Raw genomic sequence first — 24,392 nt, forward strand, 5'->3', positions numbered from 1 at the left:
TCATATATCTTGGATCCATTTATTTGATTAAAATGAGTGAAACTAATTGATTTAGTAGCATATATTTTGATTTGGGTGTAAATTAAAAAAGTTTTTGGTTTTTATTTTTTTCTCAAACTATATGAAAAGATATGACAACTCACATTTCACATTTCCATTACAGTTTTTCCTGCTCTACAAGATGGTGCCATTAGATTTTCAAACTGACGTTTCGTTTAAAAAAAATTATTACCTGCATTTTATATTTCTTTTTTTAAAGCAGTACTATACCTGACCAAAAATGCTTAATAATAATCCTATGTATCCTATGTTATAGGGCTTGTTTCTCTCTACAATTTCCTGTTTCACAACGTACCGTTTGTGTCCGGGAAGGGTTCATAGTTTTATAGTTGTCGATTTTCGAAAGAAATCAGTACATTTATATTATTTCGTATATTTTTCATTTTATTGATTTTATAGAAAGCACTGTTCATTAAAATGTTGTATCCTATGTTATAAAGCTTGTTTCTCTCTACAATTTTCTGTTTCACAATGTACCGTTTGTGTCCGGGAAGAGTTCATAGATTCATAGTTGTCGATTTTCGAAAGAAATCAGTACATTTATATTATTTCGTATATTTTTAATTTTATTGATTTTAAGGAAAGCACTGTTCATTAAAATGTCGTATCCTATGTTATAGGGCTTGTTTCTCTCTACAAGTTCCTATTTCACAATGTACCGTTTGTGTCCGGGAAGAGTTCATAGTTTCATAGTTGTCGATTTTCGAAAGAAATCCGTATATTTAAAAAAAAACGATGTCAAAGATGGCTGGGAATGGCAATCGATGATAATTTTGGCCAGGTCATTCTCTAGACGTCAGAATGGCCAATCGCAGCCATTGATGACGCTGTTTTTTTCGATCGTTGTAAAAACGTTATATAAATTGTAATATTAGACTAAATACATTAATTTTCAATGTTTTTTTTTATTTATTTAAAGGCTCACCTCATTTTTTTCACAATTTTTCATTACGTATCACACTTTCACGTCAATTTTACTACATTTTTCACTGCATTCTGGATGCAAAGAATGCAAGTTCTGGCACAGGGGTGTTGTGGACGAGCGTATCCGTGGAAACCAGAGTCTCTTCAAGGCTCAAGGCAAACACTTTTATGGAGCTTTGTTTTAATTTTACTTATTTCCAGACATTTTTAATTCATTTTTCCTATCAAGATCAAGCTTGTGCTTTTCTTATAAGGCTAGAGCTGTTACCAGTTTTTTTTCTGTTTGTCGAAATATACCACGTCTAAAAATATTTAAACTTATTTAATACTCACCCTGTATAAGTTTTTTTACTACTGGGGGAAGTGAAGAAGATTTGAATAAAAAAATCTAGTGTTTCTGTTTAGATTTATGTATTTTTTTCTTATATTTGGTATAAAAAATGATACAAATATTCTAGCGGAAGTACACGATATTAATAAAATACAAAATATACAAGTTAATAATAATATATCATAGACAAAGTAAGTTTTTTAAAATTCTTTTACACTTATATACGTTTCTGTACATTATCACAGTAAGGCAAGTTTAATATATGTGTCTTGCATGTTTTTTTTAGTTTTCAAAAATATCAAAATGGATATATATATTTTTATTTCTTTTTATTTTTACTAATAATTATTTCATGAAAAAAAAATATTTTTCTCAAATTTTTAAAGTAATATGGTAAATTTAAAACAAAAATGGTTTTCGCTATATTATCGAAATATAACATCTTAAAATTAACTATTTACAATAAGTCATTTGAGTCTATTAATAACAAAGTATGTATTAATATTTTTATTATAGTAAAGACTTGTTTATAACAATAATTTTAAAATAGATTATTGTATTATTGATTTCGGAAAAAAATATTAGTAGTTTTGCATATCTGGTTTGTCCTGGTCTTGAAAATTTAAATGAATGTGTACATTGTAATAATTTTTAATTTTTATACAGGTAGTTCAATAATTTCAGTAGCTACAGTACCAAAAAACTGTAAATTATTATAATTTTACATAATATGCAGATTTATTATCATCTTTTTTTATACTTATTTAATTATAGGTTTCGGTCTTTCTTGTCTATTTTTATTGCTTGTTGTCAAATACTTAATAAAATAATATAATCATATTTTTCCTTTTTTGGGCTTGATATGGTATATTTTTTAAGCTTTTTTATCAATATCAATAAAAAATACAAAAATAGTAAAGAATTTTCTAATAGGTACTCATTCATATTAAATTAAAAACCATCATTAGTACATTTTTAATTATATTCATTAGTACCTCTTTAATTGAAAATGTTTTGCAATTTTTTATACAGGGTGACGCACCTCATTCGCCTCGGTTGATTATACGAAAACGTGTTGCAGAGCTCCATACCAAAGTTATATTTTTTCTTATGGAACACCCGGTATATTATATCATTTCTGGATTCTTGGGTCCAAAAAAAGGTATTTATTATAAGGGCTAAATATGTTTAAAATCCTTTGCTTTGATTTATTTAAAAAAATACAGGGTGCTGTATTTGAAATAACGAAGTTTTTATGTAAAATAAATATTTAAAATAGACCAGCAATTTTTGATACCCCTGTATACATTAAACGAAGCAATCAAATTTTTCAGTAAAGTTTATTTCTCTGGCTTAAAAGCCAGCACAAGAATTAATTCTGAAAAGCAATGTACCGGGTGGCCAACTAAGAATGGACGCCGGCTGTATCTCCAGAAACTACTTGTCATATAACTTTGGGAAAAAAATTCTAATAGGTAAATCGACCAAGAGAAATCGCTGGAAATTATCTTCAAGTTCGAAAAACGCCCCCTAGCGGGCATTTTTCGAACTTGAAAATAATTTCCAGCGATTTCTCTTGGTCGATTTACTTATTAGATTTTTTTTCTCAAAGTTATACAATAAGTAGTTTCTGAGATACAGCCGGCGTCCATTCTTAGTTGGCCACCCGGTACATGGTGTTAATAATATATTCTATTGTAGCATACATTTTTAAATAACTTTAAATATCTCAAAAACCAAAGATTTTAAATACATTTAACTTTTATAATAAATGCCGTTTTTTGGGCCCAATAATCCAAAAATGAAATAAAATACCGGGCGTTCCATAAGAAAAAATATAACTTTGGTATGGATCTTAGTTCTGAAACACCCTGTACATTTCAAAATAATTTTAAGTTGTGCACATTACCTACCCACATATACCTATAAAATATTTTGTTTCTACATCTTTCCGTTTTCGTATAATCAACCCAGCCTGTATATAAAAATAATGTAAAAAATATTCTGATTTTTTTAAAGTTCTGTAGGAACAATTTTTAAGAAGTGTTAAAATACGAGGCATGTTTTTTAAGTAAGTACTGTTTTGCGATTCCGCCGCCGCAGCGCTACGGTCGGCGTTCCGCGCATGCGCGCTGGTTACCTACATCTCTTGTCTATGCACAGACGCCCGTACAGTCTGATTCTTCATTGTATACGTTGTTTATTGAGTGTTTAAGATGCCTCCGACAATCGTGAGCCCCGCCGATTGTGAAGTACGGGCTGTCATACGATTTCTTAGTGCTAAAGGCGTAAAACCGATTGATATTCATCGTGAGATCTGTGAAGTTTACGGACAAAACATTATGAGTGATGGAATGGTAAGGAAATGGGTGAGAGCATTTAAAGATGGCCGCACAAATGTGCATGATGAAGAACGGAGTGGGCGTCCTTCGGTCGTTAATGAAGATTTGGTGCAGAAAGTGGACGAAAAGCTGAAAGAAAACAGACGCTTTACAATTTCATCATTGTGCGACTACTTTCCTCAATGTCTCGTAGTGTTTTGTATCGCATTGTGACCGAGAACTTGAATTACCGGAAATTGTGTTCACGTTGGGTTCCGAAAATGTTGACGGATTTGCACAAAACCCAACGTTTAGGCAGTGCATTGACTTTCCTTGAGCAGTACTACAATGAAGGTGAAGATTTTTTAGGCAAAATTGTTACTGGTGACGAAACATGGGTGGCCTACGTCACACCAGAATCGAAACAACAGTCCATGGAATGGCGACATTCATCATCACCCAAAAGAGTGAAGTTTAAGCAAACAATTTCTGCCCGGAAAATCATGTGCACAGTTTTTTGGGACAGAAAAGGAGTATTGCTAGTGGAGTTTTTGCCTCGCAATGAGACAATCAATGCAGCATCTTATTGTGAGACATTGAACAATCTGCGCCGTGCAATCCAAAACAAAAGATGTGGCAAGTTGAGTAAGGGTATTGTTTTGCTGCATGACAATGCCCGTCCACATGTGGCTAATCGGACCAAAGATCTCATCAAATCTTTTAATTGGGAAACTCTAGATCATCCTCCATACAGCCCTGATCTGGCGCCCAGTGACTACCATTTATTCCTGCACTTGAAATAACACCTTGGCGGTCAGCGTCTTCAAGACGATAACGAAGTCAAAAGAGTTGTGATACAGTGGTTAACCAGTCAGGCGGCAGAATTTTATGAGGAGGGTATTGAAAAACTGGTGCCACGTTATGACAAGTGCCTCAATATTCACGGAAATTATGTAGAAAAGTAGATTAAGGTACAGGCTTTCATGTAAAAATAAAATTATTGCGATATCTTTGCACGTTTTTTTTTAATTCCAAAACGGTACTTAAAAAACATGCCTCGTACAAATAAAATTTAGTTTTGTCATAGATCAGAAGTTTTATAGCAAAGATGTCGGTACGTACTAAAGAACTAACTACCTATTTCTTGAGTTTTATTTAAAAACTTTTCTTTAAAATGTAACTGAAAAATAACTACGATGTTACGAAGTACTGGAAATCAACAAGATATGGTACTCAAATTCAGTACTCTACGATTGGTATACGTTAAAAATACTTAAAAATTACATCGCTTGAAGATCAGTACGAATATCACAATTTGGTAGAAGGACCGGCTTGAAAACTAAACCCCGGCTTGTCTGGCAAAGGTCTCAGCGCCATAGTACCCGATCCGGTACTCTTCACGCTGTCCTGCTTCCCTTCGTCCTTCTGTCTGAGCTCCGAATAAAGATGCACGTCCCTATCGATGGGTTCGCAGTACTCCCCTGTCAAAATCGGTCGAGTGCTACTGCTGGAAACATCCAGAACGGTCCTGGAAGGTTCCGTGTTAGTATTGGTGGTCACGACCTTCTCCTCCATTAGTTTCAGGATCCCTCTGGGACTCGTGGTGGTCTGCGAGGGTGGTACCGTGTGTGTTGGCGATTGGGGTGAGGAGGGTTGTTCCTCGTAGGGAGGTGGAGGGATTTGGAGGTTGAGGTTGCCCAGTTCCTCGTAGAGATGAGCTTCTTCCTCTCTGAAATTATTTCAAAATCAAACAAGGCTTTTTTTATTAATCTATACTAATACAGGGTGTCCCAGAAATAAGTGCATATATTTTAAGGGGTGGGAGATCTTGATAAAAGAAACGTATTTTCTCTTTACCGTTTTTCAAATAAGTCCAAAATAACGGAGTTATTTTACTTTGAAAATTAAAAAAAAATGTTTTTTTTGTTAAAATTTTAAGAACCACTGGATCTTTTCTGGATTTTCTTTCTTGTAAATTTAATCCAATACCTATGTTGCCATATTATCAAGAAATTATGTTTTTTAACTAAAAACTAAAAAAAATTCCAAAAAATTTTTCAAAAAATTTCGAATTTTCAAAATTTTTTTTCGCGAAAAAAACCTCTTAGGCGTGTTTCTGGGGTTGAACTATACTACTAGTTAAAATATTTGCACTTATTTCTGGGACACCCTGTATATAAAATCCTTAAGTGACTCACAGATTAATCACGATCCTACTCAAACCACTCAACGTAAGAAGCTCAATTTTGGCATAAGAAGGGATTTTTCGAAATTCCAGTTCCAAGGGGGTGAAACCACCCCTCAAATATTACAATATTTTTTATATAAAAAATGGTCAAGTTTCCGAAAAAACGCTTAAACACGGATATTTTATTTTGTTTTTTTACATATTTTCAGATTTTTAAAAAATGTATACAGGGTGTTTCGAAAAATCTGGTCATTGATTAATCACGATCCTGCTTAAAGTGCTTGACGTAAAAAGTTGATTTTTGGAAAACGGATTGACTTTAGGGTGAAGAGGTTCGATAAGAAGGGATTTTTCGAAACTCGAATTCTAAGGGGGTGAAACCACCCCTCAAATATTACAATATTTTTTATTTAAAAAACGGTCAAGTTGCCGAAAAAACTCTTAAACACGTATATTTTATTTTGTCGTTTTACATATTTTAAGAGTTTTTATAAATTTATACAGGGTGTTTCATAAGATATGACCATTGAGTAATCACGATTCTGCTTAAACTGCTTGACGTTTAAAGCTGCTTTTTGGCAAACGGATTGGCTGTGGGGTGTAAAGGTTCGATAAGGAGGGGTTTCTCGAATTTCAAATTCCAAGAGGGTGAAAACGCCCCTCAAATATTACAATATTTGTTATTTTAAAACGGTTAGTCTTTCGGGAAAACGCTTGGACATGCACGCATAATTTATTTTGTTTTTGTACATATTTTGAAATTTTTAAAAAAATCATACAGGGAGTTCCAAAAAGTTGGGTAATTGATTAACCACGATTCTGCTTAAATTGCTTGACGTAAAAAGCTTAATTTTGGCAAACGAATTTTTCGAAAGTCAAATTCCAACGAAATAAAACTACCCCTCTAATAGTACCAAGTTATATAATAATATCGCCATATTGTTTTTTCTCATGCTGACATAAATGTGAGAAAATTTTATCCAGTTTGTATGTTAATAGAAATTCTTGCTTTGCTTTATCATCACGTACCATTACAAATGATTAATTCGACGCGAACGAAGTCGCGGGTACACGCTAGTAATATATATTACCTGTTATTATTTTCATAACTCTCATCAATAATAAACATCTCGTACAGCCTCTCAATCAGCTCGCTAGCCTCTTGATGCGTTGCCGGATCATCCAGCCTCTGGGAGAGTTCATGCAAAAACTCAATAGTCAGCTCCTCAGGAATCTCAAGTTTCTCATTGTCAGTCTCCACTGTAACTATCGTGTTCTCCTCTTCATCGTTACTTTCATTATTGTTACCATAATAATCGTTTCTGAAGTAGCCTTGAAGAGAACAAACTTTTGATGAGGATCGCATCATCAGTTTTACCCTAAATCTATCTCCTTACCTCTGCGTTTAAGCCATCTGCTTCCGCGAATCAGAAGAACCACGAATGTACTGACCAGAGCCAGTATGAAGCAAGCTACAAGAACCACAATGAAGATCAGCCAGTTCTGCTTGTCGTTCTGTGCTGAGTCAGTGAAGATTTTTCCTGTGGTGTTGATTGTTCGAGTTTCGCCATTGTAAGAACGACAGTCTGCTGTCTCGTTGACACAGGTGATTTCTGTGAAGTTTTGCATGTTGATAATGCCGATTGATAGTGAGAAACACTCGGAGAGTCTTTGGTCGACTTTGCAGAAGCTTGTGTCCAGGATTTTGTCGGTGTATGATGTTGTGTTGGTGAGGGACTCAATCCAATCTGCCAGATCACAACTAAAAAGAAATAACAAAGTTAATGTATCACAATTTATTCAATTTTTTTATTAGCCCTCTAAGGGCTGGCAAAGGTTAGTCTTGGGTCGAGATTTCCGTATGTAAGAAGAGTACAATGCGTTTATAATGTACTGAACAAAGAGAGGACAGTAAACACGTTGCCAAACGTATGAAATAAACCGAGAAACTGTGCACATCGCTAAGAGACGTGGAAGGGGATATAACAGATTTGTCGCAGTTGACCGGTCGACCCAATCAATACCTCTGTCAGTACTTAAACGTCATGCGTTCAGCTTCACGATTTAATTACATCTCGTGATACTTAATTTATTTAATTATTAACGAGTCGTTGTAATTTTCCCTATAGCTTGAATTTTTTTAAGTGCAAGCTAGAAACACTTGCATTTTTGGTAAAAATAAGTGGAATTGAGTGGGTGTTCGATAGTGGTCGCGCTATTAGAACTCTGAATTCAAAAATCGATATCTCGAAATCTATTAGAAATAATAGATTGTAGATTTTTCAAGAACTTTGTTAATATATCTGCTGTATTTTCTTTGTAGACAGTATGTGAAAATCTTTATCAATAAAAAAATTACACGATTGCTGAAAATTGCTATGCTCTAAAAGTAAATGGATGGATTGTTTACAATTTTTGAATGGAAAAAACAACCTTATCGAATTTTTCTTATGTAAACATATTGTAAAATATCCCATCCTAAAAATAAAAAAAAGTTTCAATATCTAAAGCGGTTCTTGAGTTATGGCCTGTTATGTGTTAAAAAGTTGAGTTCTTAAATTATCGCGATTACTGACGTTTTCTCGTTATAAAAAAATGACACCCTATCGATATCCTTATAATTCCATTTCAGATGCTCACAAACATGTCTAATGATTTTATCTAGTTATCTCTTGGAAAAAAAAGTCTTTTAAAAATAAGCGGTTTGCGATCGTGATTTTACTTTACTTGATAGGGAAAAGCGTATCGGCAACGCCGCAACAGCACACCGTCGCGCGTCTCCTCGGTCGGTCGCATTTCTCTCACTCCGACTTAATAAGATCCCTATGCGATTTACTTCCACACATGTAACAGTTGCCAGCACGGTATAATACGGAGATGGAGAACTAACCTCAGTAAAACCGTCTCAGATACTGGCTTCTGTCAAAGCCCTGAGACTAACTAAGAGAGACTAATGTGTTGTAACTCAAAAAATGGAAGCAAAATAGAGCTTACTACTAAAATAGAGCTTACTCAATAAAGCTTACCTGCAAGATATCGCAAAATAATTATCATCAAATTCCAGCTTATCAGCGTCCTCATCAAGTTTAGACAGGAAATTCAAGCTCCCCTCTAAAGCATGGTATATTTCGTTGCCTTTAAAAGTAATCAGTTGGACGTCTTTGTTCCAAGGAACAGTTATGAAATCTTTGTGCAAGTTAATGATGACATTCTGGTCTATCATTACTTTGTTCCATTTGTTGATTTCTATGGCAGAGGCATGGAAAGTTTGGACTTCGTTACCTACGATTTCTACGTTGGCAGCAGTGCTGACTATAGCTCCAGTCTCAACCTCTGTTATCCTACAAAAATAAAAAGATGTAGAGCAGACGTAAATAGTTCCAGGGTTGTACAAAAATTAAATTTGTTCTTACGTGGAATGATTGACGATCAAGTTGGTCATGCCTGCAGTTACAGCCTCTGTCCTTAGCTTGTTGATTTCGCATTTGGTTATTCTAAAGTTGACCACCAGAGTGCGTTCAGTGAGAGCTTTGGGTTCGATCGTATCAATCGTGGTGTTGATCAATTCGATCTAAAAAATTTTAAACCATTAAATTAAACGAAATCATGAAAAATACTATCTGTTTAAGGGTGGTTGCAACGACGTCTTGTCATCCTGCTGTTAAAACATAACAGCTGGTTTTTATATATAAAAAAATAAAAATAATTACTAGATATTATAGATAAATATATGGAAATAAATGACGATAATTGTCAAATGGATTACTCTCAATCAATCTACATCACTAAGTCAATTAGTTATCCATACTATAAATTTGACAAAAAAACTTTCACTCCACTTCATTTCACTCTAAGGAGGTACAAAGTTTGCTGAGTCAGTTTTCTTCTAATTAATTTAAATAAACTTACTGCTGAAATTTGAGATGACTGGAATGCACCATTGCATATACGTCCAATCTTGCTATTCCGGATGCTCAACCTTGCCAAAGAGGTAAAAAAGACTTTGTTTGAAATTTCTGGAGCTACGATATTGATGAACAATACCTACGAGATAAAATAATGTTTATTGAATGAAAAGAAAGTTATTGAATGAAGGTTTACATCTGTTACTGGTCCATGTCTCCCAATACTGCCCAAATTTTTGATTTCAAACGATCCACTGTCTAGAAGAAGATTTCTGATGTTTTGTAGGGTACATTTGCTCAGATTGCTGAAAGGTGATTTTTCTAATTTTACTGTCCTTGAGTCTGTCACTTCAATGGACAAGGAACCCTGAAATTTCATAAAATAGTTGATATAGAAATACATTTTTGAACCTGTTAATGAAACTTAGACCATAAGCTGATAGACACAGTAGTTCCTTGATGCCATTTTGTAACCAACATAAATATTATTCGTTTTTTAAAGTTAACAAATTGGTAATAATTAAACTAATGTCTAATATATTTAGACTCTCTCTATGTATGATTTTTGAACAAGTTATATCAAGATTCTCACCTGGTTCTCGTCAAACGCCTCACTCTGGAACAGGATATCATCACAGCCGAAAAATTGAACTAGTAGACTCGGCGAGGCGATCTTCACCAAGGCCCTGCTATTGAAGACTACGTTTTGGACTTTTTCGAACCTAATAACAGATAAGGCCCTCAGACTGTCGAAAGTTCGGGGCCTGAAGGTTATCGTTTGACCGTTGTTGATGTAGATTTCGCTGGTTTTGTCAGGTATGTGGTCAGGAAATAAGGTCAGGTCCTGAAAAAAAAACAAATACAGATATCTTGTTTATTAAGTTATATAGAATATATAAACAAGGGTTATATGGAAATTCGTCGAATCCGTCATATAGGTATAGACATTTTTTCACTTAAAGATTGATTCCCTCTATACGTTCCGTATCCGCTACACCTTGCATTTCAACTGACTGACAAAACTGACAGGAAATACGTAACGTGTAGAAGGGGCATTATGTTATACAACACATTATATTATTAAGTTATATGGAATTTTATATTATTCTATTTTTTATATTATTCTAAAATTGTATTTATTTGGAATTTGAAAGTGATATTTGTTCTAGATAAAGTCCATTAAGTCATATTTACATTGGTTTGTGGTTTAGGCCGGTTAAAACGATAATTTCATTCGTACAGTTTTCTACATTTTATCTTTGGCTATTCGTAAACAGTAAAATAATGGATTGCTCGTACATTATACGCACACATACACGTTCACTATATATATTTGCGCTCTTTGGATCGTTACGGATCATTGACTCCTACTGTTTGTAGAGATATGTGGAATTTTAGAAACGTACAATATTATTATGCTGTTTTAACGATATCGAACAGTAATAATTTTTATCATAAGATAATTGTCAAGCCTTTATTCTCAGAGAAATTTTGCTCCAAAAAAAAGTCAAAAAGAAAGGTGGTAATCCTAGTCATAATATTACGAAACTTTCAGAATTTGTAGTAAATTTTATGTAGATTTAGAATATATACACCTTTAAAGGTTTAGGTATCTTGGTTTTGTGCGAAAATTAATTTTTTGGACCCTTGTTTTGAGCTATCTTTGATGATCGTTAAAACTTCTCTCTCCTACATCCATTACTGTTCTCGTAAGACTACAATGGCTTATATTTTATTATTCTACGTCTTTTAATTAAATAACAGTAGTTTTAATAAAATCGGTGAAATGAAGAAAATCGCTAATTTTCAGGACTATTTTGTATAGAAAAAAATTGTCTAATTTTTGGCTATTTTTTATACATTTTCAAAGGCCTTAGAAAAATAGTAATCATAGGCATAAAATTATGAAAATTTCAGTGTTTGTAGGAAATTTTATGTAGATTCAGAATATATACACCTTTATAGGCTTAAATATCTTGGTTTTGTGCGAAAAATATTTTTTTCTACCTTGTTGATCAATGCATAATTATTATTGTTAAAGAACTATGACCATTATAGATTATAGCATCTCTGATCCTTTTTTCTACAAAATATATTAAAAATGTATCGTTTTTTTAGTTATTCTGGCTTTCAAATGATCTGATATAATGCGATTCCGATCAAAGACACCGTACTGAATACAAAAGAGGTTTTTGTATAATATATAGGTCGGTAAATACCTGTTTCAATGCATACATACATACGATTACATACAATGGAGAGTGTATAAATCCCTCTCAGACACCCACAGATTTAAACAGCTTATTCATCTGACGCCGGTGTCGACCTTTACCAACTTTTTAAACATTTGTAGTCGTCGCCCACTCGATATATCATTTAACACTTATTAAACCAATAGATTACTATTGTTTTTAATTTATTTATTAGAAGATATTAGTATCTGTGTATTTTTTCTTTATTGATTTTTACTGAAAAATAACCTTATATCGTCTAGGTTACGCATAAAATAGTCATTGGAACACTTGGAACATTATTCATGGGAATTAAGAGTCCATTTCACTAGTACGAAAAAGTAGCAAAATAAGCTTTCGGCATTTAACATTTTATGTAAAACTAGCTAGGTATTTTTACACAGATGAAGAAGGAAATTAAAGATAAAGGATTATTTTTGTATTTTGTATCTGACTGGAGAGTCAAACGAAGAGTGGGTCCGATTGTGTGGGTCCATTGTTATAATTCCCTTCATACATAAATAACTATTAAACATTTTTTACTTGCCGATCAGTTTAAATAGTGAACAAGCTTTTTACATAGGGCTTTTGTATAGCCCTCTGCGTCTCTACAGGGTTGTTCACCACATACGACACGGAGTATTGTAGCTAAACGATGAGATTTTTACAAATTGTAAGTTTGGGGTTCGATGAAGGACTATTAGAGGTACAATTTAAAAATAATTTTACAAGATACAGAGTGTCCCAAATAAGTAAAAAATATCAAAGTTGTATTTTTTTAAATGGAACACCCTGTATATTATTACATTTTTAGTTTCTACGATTAAAATAAAGGTAAATTTGATTAAGGTTTATTATACTTAGACCTTACCGTTTTTGAAATATTTTCAATTTTGTGAAATTGCAGTAAAAATTTTAAGGCTTCATTTCTCCAAGGGTATCAAAGTTTTTAATACTAAATATTTACTGAAGTTTATTTATTGATCAGTTATTGTGTTGAAATAATAAAAATAATACTACCTTATACAGAGTGTCTAAAAATTTATTTTAAATTATTTCTGGTTTTAAACGGCAATAACTTGTTTAATTTAAATGGAACACCCTGTATATTTAGGAAAATCAGATGCACAATTTAATTGTCCATCAAATTGTATTATACCTATTGTCGTGATCCTGGATTGGACCACCGTCGTCACCAATCTTGTAGTCGCTGCCACCAAATGTTGTAGTTCTCTATTTGACTCGTATCACCACTTGTTGGGAATGTTATTCTTTATTTTTTTATAATTAAATTCTTACTAAGTTGTTATTACTTTTTATTTTTAAACTTTTAATACAAAATATAAATTTAGCAGTATTACGTCTATGAAAAATTTTTATGAATGTCCCCGGTCCCTTCTGTGACCGTGCTTTTATGAGAATGCCCTCTCCGAAAATCCACGGGCGTACCTACTATTTCTTAATAATATTTTCAGGTAGGTTTGCAAAGGGACAAACATGACCATTTCTTAAGTAAATAGAAACCAGACATCGCGTCTGAAAGTAAACGAATTACAAAGGAAAACTAAAAATGATGCAACTATTTATGACTATTTCTTCCAAATTTCATCTTAAGGTAATGGTTCTGTTTATTTGCATCACCCATCTTTCTGAGAAGAATAATAATGTTGATGGTATTTTTCGTACCTTAAATTCTTTAGGCATAGCCGTAGAATAAGGGTAAAAATAATATTTTATACAATTTGTCGAATATACATATACATATAACCATATTAAATGTATGTTCACAACACCTCCCCCCTTAATGAGAGATTTCATGAGGTGAAAGTGATATGAAATCTCAAAACAAATGTTTATATAATTAATTAGTATAACTCAGATGGAAATGAATAAAAGTACATATATAAAAGTATTATACAAGTCTTAACTACTAATTATAACTAACTTACATTCTAACTTAACTAACATTTTTTTTTATAACTATTGCAGATTTAAAAATGTATCAAATGCGGAAATTATTTTTCTTTTAATGGTCGCCTTGATGGTACATACCCAATGGGTCTGCGCGAGGGCGCCTGTAAATTAACATTCTCTTCTTCGGAGTTTTCATAGTTACCTACATTTTCAGAGTTTTGGCTAATATTACGATTATAATGAGCAACATATCTATCACTATTTCTAGAAGATGGTTCCACAGACTGATTAACTCTAATGCATAAGTTTGGAATAATTCCGCAACAGGCTGTCTTGTTAGTACATTTTGTATACAATTTATAAATAATAAAAATAATAGCAAGAAGAGCTAAGATATAGGCAATTACAGATGCTGGAAATGTATAATTGTTTACAAGTTTCCTTTTTAGAATTTCATCACCTAACTTTTCAATATCTTCTAGCTTATGGCTCGCTACATTAAGTTCGGGGATGTGCTTTGTTAATTTCCTATAATGTTCGTTGAGAAATATTTCACTAATGTTTATTTTTTCTTCCTTTATCCTTTCGCAACAATTATCACTAATGTCGAATGGTGGAATAAAATCACTTGAAATATTGGACTGGACTGTATTTCCATGAGGGATTAGCATTGATGATGCGCTATAAGCTTTACATTGTTTACCTATAGTGACACTACCGCAATTTTTTAGTATTACATCTACGTGATTTTTTTTATTATTACATGATATCGTAAGAGTTTCTGGATGAGGAACTGCAAATAACCAAGTGTTACTGGTAATTATTATAAATAAATTAACCCTAAAACAAAATATATATACTAATAATAAGCTAATTAAAATTTATTAATTCTAGTTTTTATAATCTATATATACTGATTATGTTTAGTTTTAATAATAAAAATATTTTAATCTATTTGCATGAATAGTTTGTTTATTTTTTCCTTTTTGAATTGTATAATTTACATCTGATATTTTTTTTATAATGGTATATGGACCAATCCATAAGGCGGAAAGTTTTTTACTTCTGCCACGTCGAACTGATTCGTCGTAAAGTAACACTTTGTCACCAATTTCGAATATTCTGGTATAACTGTTTTTATCGTAATTATTTTTTGATATGTTTTTACATTTTAATAAGTTTTCTTTAGCTAATTGATTAGAATGTTGCATTTTTTGTTTAAGATTGTTTATGAAATCATCATAAGTATAATTGACTTTAGGTGGTTGTTTAACTGATGTTGGTAATGTAGGAATATGTCCGAATAAAAGTTCAAATGGAGAAAATTGTGTAGCAGTGTGAGGTGTAGTATTATATGTAAATGTTGCATAGGGAATCCAATTATCCCAGTCTGTTTGAGATGTCTTAATGAAGTGTCTTAAATATTCTTCTAGAACTTTATGAGAGCGTTCTAGTGCTCCGTTTGACTCTGGGTGATAACTTGTTGTTTGGATCTTTTTTATCTTTAAAAACTTGCAAGTACTTTTAAAAATATCACTTAAAAAATTTGACCCCTGATCTGTGACTAGCATGTCAGGTATTCCGTAAATGCATATAATATTCGTTACAAAATGATGCGCTACAGTTACAGCTTCTTGATTTCTCATAGGTATATTAATTATATATTTTGTTAAATCATCCTGAAAGGTTAATATGTATTTGTGACCATTTTCGGTTTCTGGTAGTGGTCCAACTATATCTAAAAAACATTTTTCGAACGGTTTTGATGCCGTGGTCGTAATTACCATAGGCATTTTTGTTTTTCGAGACTGTTTATTTTTTTGACAAAGTTCACATTTTTTTATAAACTCTTTTATGTCTTTTTTCATACCTTTCCATGTATATAATTGAGATAATTTTTTATATGTGCGGGATGACCCTTGATGACCTCCTAATGGACAATTGTGATTTTCATTTAATAATACAACTTTTTCAGCATCTGAGGGGTTGATAAGACTGTTGTTAAATATTGTAATTTCTGAATAGAGGTCTTTAAAAATATATCTTATCATAGGAAGAACGATTTCCCATTTGACTAATGAGTTGTAATGATATTTTATAAATGATAGTTCGGTTTTTTCGTTGGATATAATATTTCGTAAAGTTAGTAAGCAAGACCAAATATTTTCATAATTAATATCACTGAATGTATTTTCGTTGTCTGTTAATAGAAATATATTACAATTATTTTGTTGATACTGAAAAACTGACGGCATGTCTAAAGGATTTGTGTTATCGTAATGTTCTAAAAATGTATTAATTTGTTTATTTTTTTCTAGAATTTTAAAGTCGTTTTTGTTGAATAATTTTGGCAAAAATAAAACTATAGGTATAAGTTGTGGTGTTTCAAACAGATTTGTGTTTTTTTCTTTGACTTTGGAATTAATAATTATATGGCTTTCGAGATGTGTTTTAAAATTATCATAATTGGTAATAATAGAATTGACATTTGTTGTGCTAACTATTCTACTCAATGCATCAGCATTTGTATTAATCTTTCCAGCTTTATAAATTATTTCATAGTCATATTCTTCAAGTTTTATTCTAAAACGCGTCAAACGAGAACCAGGGTCTTTGATATTAAATATATAGAGTAGGGGTTTGTGATCTGTAACAATTTTAAATCTTGTGCCAAAAATATATGGACGGAAATGTTTTACTGCCCAGACGATTGCAGTTAGCTCTTTTTCTGAAGTTGAATAATTTTGTTCTGCTTTATTTAGAGTTCTACTAGCAAACGCTATTGGACGATCATGATTAACCTTACCCTGCGATAAAATTGCTCCTACTGCGAAATTACTCGCATCTGTTGTTATAATAAATTCTTTGGTAAAATCTGGGTATTGGAGAACAGGTGGAAAAGTTATACTATCTTTAAGAATTTGGAAAGAATTTTCGCATTTTATACCCCAATTAAAAACAGAATCTTTTTTTAATAATTCGGTTAAAGGTTTAGCAATTTTAGCGAAATTTTTGATAAATTTCCTATAATATCCTACAAGCCCTAAAAAAGATTTTATATCTTTAGGATTTTTAGGTTGCGGAAAGTTTGTTACACATTGAATTTTTGATGGATCTGGTTTAATGCCGTTTTCTGTAATAATGTGACCTAAGTATAAACATTCTTTTCGTAAAAACTGACACTTCGAAGGTTGAAGTTTTAAATTATGTTGTCTAAATCTTTGAAAAACTTCAATTAATCTATCGTTATGTTCATTTAAGTTGTTTGCATAAATTACTATATCATCTAAATAAATAAAGCATTTCATACCATTAAGACCGCTTAAAACTGTGTTCATGAGTCTTTGAAATGTGGCGGGAGCTCCTTTTAAACCGAAAGGCATTCTGTTATAAACGTAATGTCCTGTATTAGTGCTAAAAGCGGTTTTATTTTTATCTTTTTCGTCCATTTCTACCTGATGAAATCCACTAGTAAGATCTAAGGTAGTAAAATAATGAGATTTTCCTAACTGGTCTAAAATTTCTGCTATATTAGGTAGAGGATATGCGTTTCCAATGGTAATTTCATTTAACTTTCGAAAATCAACGCATACTCTAAATTTAGGTGATAATGGGTCGCTTTTCTTAGGAACAACTAGTAAAGGACTATTCCAAGGACTGTCCGAAGCGGAAATTACCCCGTCTTTTAACATTTGCTCAGTTTGTTCATTAATTATTTCTTTATGTTTGAAAGGCAATCTATAAGGTTTTACGTTAATAGGACCTTTATTACTTTCTGTCGGTATAGTGTGTTTTATTGTGTTGGTGCTTGTTAGTTTATCGCCTTCTAAGTAAAAAATATCGTTAAAATCTCTACAAATATCTAATACTGAATTAGTTTCTTCTTCATTTAATTGGTCTAGATTAATTTCTTTTCTTATTTTAGCAAAACGATCGATAATGTCATAATTATATGTTTCTATAAATTCGTACTCATTAAAAGAAATAGGTTCGACATTCACTCTAGGTGTATGGATAGTTTGAGCTTCATTAGAAATATTTAATATGCTAACTAAACATTTATAGTTCTGGACTTTTGTTAGGCTTGACCCTAGATATAAATGTTCGGATAATTGTTTTGAAACTACTATGCCTTCGGACGAAGATAAATTAGCTAGAGCAGGTACAATAATTTGACATCTCGCGGGAATTATTGTAGTTGCTTCTGACGGCAAAATTTTAAAAAAATTGTCTTCAAAATTAATGACTCCGTCTTCGTAATTTATTTTGGCTTTATACTTTTGCAAAAAATCGCGTCCTAATAGTCCATCACTTTTAATCGGTATACTATCTGGCACAATGTGAAAAGGATGAGTTATTGCTTTGTTATTGTTTAATTTAATTGGGATGTTACAAACACCTTTAGTAAATACAGGTTCTTTACTTATACCTTTTAATTCTATAATGCAAGTTTTATTTAATTTTAGATTATTTTGTAATAAGATACATTCTTTCAATAAAGATATATCTGCCCCTGTATCTAATAAAAGATGTAATTCTTTATCTTTTATATCTAAAGAAGGGATTTTAATTATCTCTAATTGTTGGTAACTATCGGAAAATAATACTGATTTATGCGGTATGTCAATTAAGTTTTGCTCAATTTTAATTTTATTTTTATGCTCAGGTAGTGTGTAATTCATAGAACAGCTATTATCTAATTTTAAGAAGCGCTTAATCGGCTGCTCGCGACCAAGGCTTCGCTCTCGTTTCCCGAAAAATTTTGAGATGTGCTCGGTTCTGAAAAATAATTATCTGCTGAATTGATTAACGACTGAGAATTTATAGTTTGAATTTGTTGTGGTGATCTATTATTTGAACTATTAAAATTGGTAGTACTGGATTCATTATTGTAATTAGAAAAATTTTGAGATTGTTGAGGTATCGAAACATTTTGCTGCCGTTGAGGAACTTGTGAGTTATTAAAATTTCTTGGATTCTGAGAATATCTATTATTGTAATTTGAACGAGGATTATTACTGTTATAATTGTTACCATAATTACGATTATAATTACGCACGTCGTTGTTCTGATTAAAATTTTGATTGTTGTAGTTTCGATTAGTGAAACGTCCTTGATTATATTGTACTGTATTTACGTCTTGTCTATTTGAAAAATTATTATTGCTATTAAAATTTTGCGGTGGGCGTGTCTGATTATTGCTAGGTACATTTCTATTATATGAGTTACTATTTTGTTCGTATTGCCTAAGCTGTCTACACTGTGATGTTAAATGATTATTTTTAAAACAAAATAAACAGGAATTATTAGAAGAATGATTATTTAATTGTCTATTTCCACGCTCTACAAAACCTATATTTTTAAAATGCGAGTTTTTAAACCTGTCATTATTCTCAAGTTCCATTTCAATTGCTAATGATAAAGCTTTATCTAAATATGTAGTATTTTCGGCAATAATACGCATTTGAATTTTTTCATCGTTGAGTCCTTTTCTAAAAGTATTGACTAAAATGGAGTTTAAATTTTCTATTAAAACAGTAGCTTCGTTATTTGCATAATTTAAGTGACACGTTTCTTTATATTTATTAAAGAGAATTTGTAATCTATCGCCATATTCTTTTACAGTTTCCCTAAAATGTTGCTTTATATTCATTATTTGTGTTAGAAAATGCGATGGTGGTGTTTTATCAGTAAAGTGCTCTAATAAGAAATCTTTTTAGTTCTTCCCAATTTTGAAACTGTTTTATATTGTGTTACCTCTTGTGCCTTCCCTTTTAATTTAGTACCAAAAATTAAATCTACTAGTAATTCTTTTTGATCCACTTTGACAATTTTAATATTGAATCACAATTTTTTAAGAAAAAAATTGGAGTGAATTTGCGTCACCCTGACCATCAAATGAATTTATTAAATTCAGAACATCAGTTGCGTCTTTACCTCCTGCCATTATTATATTTTTTTATTAATGATTTATTACTTTAGTTTAAGATTATTATTTATTTTTATAGATGTATTTTTAGTTTGAAGAGAGAAAAAATATTTACGAATTTTAAGCAATATTTTTTTTTTTTTGTTATTTGCAGCCCAAATTATTATTATTGTTAACTTAAATCTAACTAACTAAAATCAGAAGAAAAAACAGTAGCGTCACAATACAGTAAAACAAATGAAAGACTTACCCCTGTCATCATCTGGTGAAAACAAAAGCTTCCCTGGAGACTTGCTGCTGCGTCTGGCGCTCCTTCAGTGTCCCCAATGTCTACGTCTTGTGTCGGGCTTCTTGCTGCTTCTTGGTGCACCTTCAAGAACTGCCTGTTGCCTCTATCTTCTTCCAAAACTGGTAGGTTTTCTGCTGCGTCTGGCGCACCTTCAGGAAACCTTGGTAGTTTTACCGCTGCCACCAATGTCGTGATCCTGGATTGGACCACCGTCGTCACCAATCTTGTAGTCGCTGCCACCAAATGTTGTAGTTCTCTATTTGACTCGTATCACCACTTGTTGGGAATGTTATTCTTTATTTTTTATAATTAAATTCTTACTAAGTTGTTATTACTTTTTATTTTAAACTTTTAATACAAAATATAAATTTAGCAGTATTACGTCTATGAAAAATTTTTATGAATGTCCCCGGTCCCTTCTGTGACCGTGCTTTTTATGAGAATGCCCTCTCCGAAAATCCACGGGCGTACCTACTATTTCTTAATAATATTTTCAGGTAGGTTTGCAAAGGGACAAACATGACCATTTCTTAAGTAAATAGAGGGAAACCAGACACATCGCGTCACCAAGAGAAAGTAAACGAATTACAAAGGAAAACTAAAAATGATGCAACTATTTATGACTATTTCTTCCAAATTTCATCTTAAGGTAATGGTTCTGTTTATTTGCATCACCCATCTTTCTGAGAAGAATAATAATGTTGATGGTATTTTTCGTACCTTAAATTCTTTAGGCATAGCCGTAGAATAAGGGTAAAAATAATATTTTATACAATTTGTCGAATATACATATACATATAACCATATTAAATGTATGTTCACAACACTATCTCTTTAAGTTTTCGTAGAAAATGCATTTTCTTGTAATTTAGAACTTATTTATCAATATACCCATGGAATATTGACATTTTAGATTATTTTTAAAGATGTACCAAATTTTTAAAGACTACAGATACTAATATTGACGATATAATTCGTTTATTTCATTAAAAAATAAAAAACTGTTTAAATATTTGTTAAAGAGGACCAATTAATATGATTCCAGTATTCAAACTACATTAACCGACTGTTTGCGTTGATTAATAATAATTGCTCCAAATACTGAAAAACTGAATTTTGTATGGGTATTAGACAGTGTGATAAAAAGTAACACCTTAAAAATGATATTTCATTTTTTAATAAATGCTTATTTATAACAACAGAGACTTTAATTTTGATAACTTATCCACATTTCAAATCCACATTTATTTATAATAATTTATTAACGAACACAATTAAGTATGTTTAATTAGTATATAGGCGGAAATAATGGTGTTATATTTAATTAATGGTATATTCTTTAATAAAGATTTAAATAGTTGTCTTTTTGCATACAAATGGGCTAGTAATATTATCGTTTTGCTAAAAACGATAATATTACTAGCCTGTACATTTTGTACATTTGTTGCTTTAAAAACAATCTAAAATGTCAATATTCCATGGATATATTGATAAATGAGGTGTAAATTATAAGAAAATGCATTTTCTACGAAAACTTGAAGGGATAGGTAAAAAACGGTATAATACAATTAAATTGTGCATCTGATTCTCCTAAAATATACAGAGCGTTCCATTTAAATTAAAGAAGTTATTGCCGTTTGAAGCTAATAATTATTTAAAATAAATTTTGAGACACTCTGTATAAGGTAGTATTATTTTTATTATTTCAACACAATAACTGATCAATAAATAAACTTCAGTAAATATTTAGTATTAAAAACATTGATACCCTTGGAGAAATGAAGCCTTAAAATTTTTACTGCAATTTCACAAAAAATTGAAAATATTTCAAAAACAGTAGGTTTAAATTATAATAAACCTTAATCAAATTTACAACTTTATTTTATCGTAGAAGCTAAAAATGTAATAATATACAGGGTGTTCCATTTAAAAAAATACAACTTTGATATTTTTTACTTATTTGGGACACTCTGTATCTTGTAAAATTATTTTTAAATTGTACCCCTAATAGTCCTTCATCGAACCCATATCTTGAAATTTGTAAAAATATAATCGTTTAGCTACAATACTCCGAGTCGTATGTGGTGAACAACCCTGTATAGACCAAGAAAATTCTCTGAAAAATGTCACTGCCGTAACGCGATACCACCCCCCACAGTCTATACAGTATCAGTTACTTTCTAAAGCTCCGTCTATACGTAACGTTTTACCTGTCACTTTTGTCTGTCAGTTAAAACGGATGACCGTCTAGAAAATTGTCTCCGTTTAGTGAAGTTCAGAAGAAAAACGTTGTATTTTACTACAAAATTGCTTATGGTTTAAGAGTCTATTACGCTGTACAGCTGGTTCCAAAAAAAATGAATACGACTCTACACATTTTTTCGAATATTTGGGCTGTGTATATTTATATACAAAAAATATGATATCTTTGCGAAAAGAAATGTTAAAACAAAATAACAGAAACGCTGAAGACCTGAGACAATTGAACAAAACAATATCTAAAGAAATCAGAAAGGACGTAAGAAAATTTAATACAGATAATATAAGGCGAACTATAGAAGAGAATAAAAGTATGAAGGTGTTGCGGGGGAAAACTATCAAATGGAAAGAGAGAGATCTTTAAACTAAAAGACAACCAAGGGGTCGTAACAACAAATAGAGAAAGGCTGTTGGAAATAACAAAAAACTTTTAGACTGAACTATACACAAGTAATCACCAACAAACATACAACAGTCAACAACGTCTGTGCAAAAAGATAGTTAACCAGGGGGGAGGATATACCGGAAATAACTATAGAAGAAATCAGAAACTCCTTAAAAGGAATGAAAAATAACAAAGCCCCGGGCGAGGACGGCATAGTGATTGAGGCTGTAAAACTCGGAGGAGGAACACTATTAAAATGGATTAAAGACTTTTAATCTATGCCTTGAAAAAGGAATAATCCCGTCTCAATGGAACAACGCCATAACGATACTTACTCCATAAAAAGGGCGATATCACCGAGCTTGAAAATTATAGACCGATAAGCCTTCTTTGTCACTTGTATAAGCTGTTTACCAAAATCATTGCCAAACGTCTCGAACGTAAACTAGCTTTCTATCAACCAAGAGAACAGGCAGGCTTTAGGAAAGGTTATGGAACAAACGATCATCTTCAAGTAATTAAAGTCCTGATAGAAAATCTGTGGAATACAACAGGCCCCTAGCATTGGTGTTCGTTGATTTCCAAGCATTTGACACAGTAGAATTAACATCAATAATAGCAGCATTGGAGCAGGGAAGAGTAGATTATAGGTATACAAGGCTTATAGAATACATATATAGTAATGCCACCACAAACTGTAAAACTTCACGAGAACAACAGATAAAATTGAGGTAGGCAGAAAAGTTCGACAAGGGGGATACTATTTCGCCTAAACTTTTACACAGCTGTCCTTGAATACGCAATGAAATCACTCTCTTGGGAGAATAGGGGCATAAATATCGATGGTGAAAGGTTGACACATCTCAGATTCGCAGATGACATCGTCCTTGTCTCAGATAACATCGGAGATTCAAAGCAGATGCTCGAAGAATTAGTGCAGGCCTCATTAAAAGTCGGTCTCCGGATAAATATTCATGGACAGGCAAAACCCTACGTGTGGACGGACCTTTACTTCTTCCAGAAATACGTTATTGGGCAGAAACATCGTTACTTGGCTTGATTTAAGAAACAACAGAGTTCCCAGTCTCCGGTTACCAATTACTTTAGTTTTCTCTTTTATTATTTTCTTATAATGAGTAATTTGAAGTGTCCATGGAAAATGTAGCGTAATACGTATGATAATTAGCGTAATTTTGTAAGATAATCGCTCAGAGGTATGATTGAAACAGGGATAATTGAGTGAAAGTCTTGATATATCGAAGAAATGAAATCAGGTTGTAATTAAAAAGTCGTAATATATTAAATATAAATTATAGCTAAAAATACTTTATATTTATGAAAAAATAATTTATAATCTATGTGCAATATGTAGTATCTTTAATTCCATAAAAAAAGTATGAAAAAGTAAAAACCATCTTTGTATCTCTACTCATGAAAAAGAAACCCTGTAAAACACAATAAAAAATAAACATTCAAGTAATTCTATAAATAAATACACTAAGCTTCCCAGATAAAAAAATAATCATTAAGAAAAGTACCACCAATGTAATTACTCCGATTTACACTGATAGAAATACTATCTACAAATTATCTCAGTTTGTTATTAAGTACTACGCAGTACTGTATTAGCGGCCTGTTAAAATAGGTTAAGGCATT

At 31.8% G+C, this 24,392-nt stretch overlaps 2 protein-coding genes across 3 annotated transcripts in view; one reads left to right on the top strand and one right to left on the bottom strand.

The window, feature by feature from the left end:
• LOC115880273 (E3 ubiquitin-protein ligase MYCBP2) overlaps window positions 1-24,392 on the top strand; it is a 138,533-nt gene that overhangs the window by 51,989 nt on the left and 62,152 nt on the right.
• Window positions 4,614-24,392, bottom strand: part of LOC115880274 — a 47,400-nt gene continuing 27,621 nt past the window's right edge. Inside the window, exons 2-9 of one of the 2 annotated variants that reach the window (XM_030897455.1) lie at window positions 10,322-10,573; window positions 9,926-10,096; window positions 9,734-9,868; window positions 9,238-9,395; window positions 8,851-9,165; window positions 7,222-7,586; window positions 6,916-7,156; window positions 4,614-5,365 (exon numbers count right to left, since the gene is read on the bottom strand). In XM_030897455.1, coding sequence (XP_030753315.1) covers window positions 4,945-5,365; window positions 6,916-7,156; window positions 7,222-7,586; window positions 8,851-9,165; window positions 9,238-9,395; window positions 9,734-9,868; window positions 9,926-10,096; window positions 10,322-10,573 — 2,058 coding nt within the window. In that variant the 3' untranslated portion in view covers window positions 4,614-4,944. Of the gene's footprint in view, window positions 5,366-6,915; window positions 7,172-7,221; window positions 7,587-8,850; window positions 9,166-9,237; window positions 9,396-9,733; window positions 9,869-9,925; window positions 10,097-10,321; window positions 10,574-24,392 lie in introns of both variants that reach the window. The other variant, XM_030897454.1, reaches the window with a different exon arrangement.

This window comes from Sitophilus oryzae, unplaced genomic scaffold (genome assembly GCF_002938485.1).
Source record: "Sitophilus oryzae breed Bouriz unplaced genomic scaffold, Soryzae_2.0 scaffold_1621_pilon_pilon, whole genome shotgun sequence".
Lineage (NCBI taxonomy): Eukaryota > Metazoa > Arthropoda > Insecta > Coleoptera > Curculionidae > Sitophilus > Sitophilus oryzae.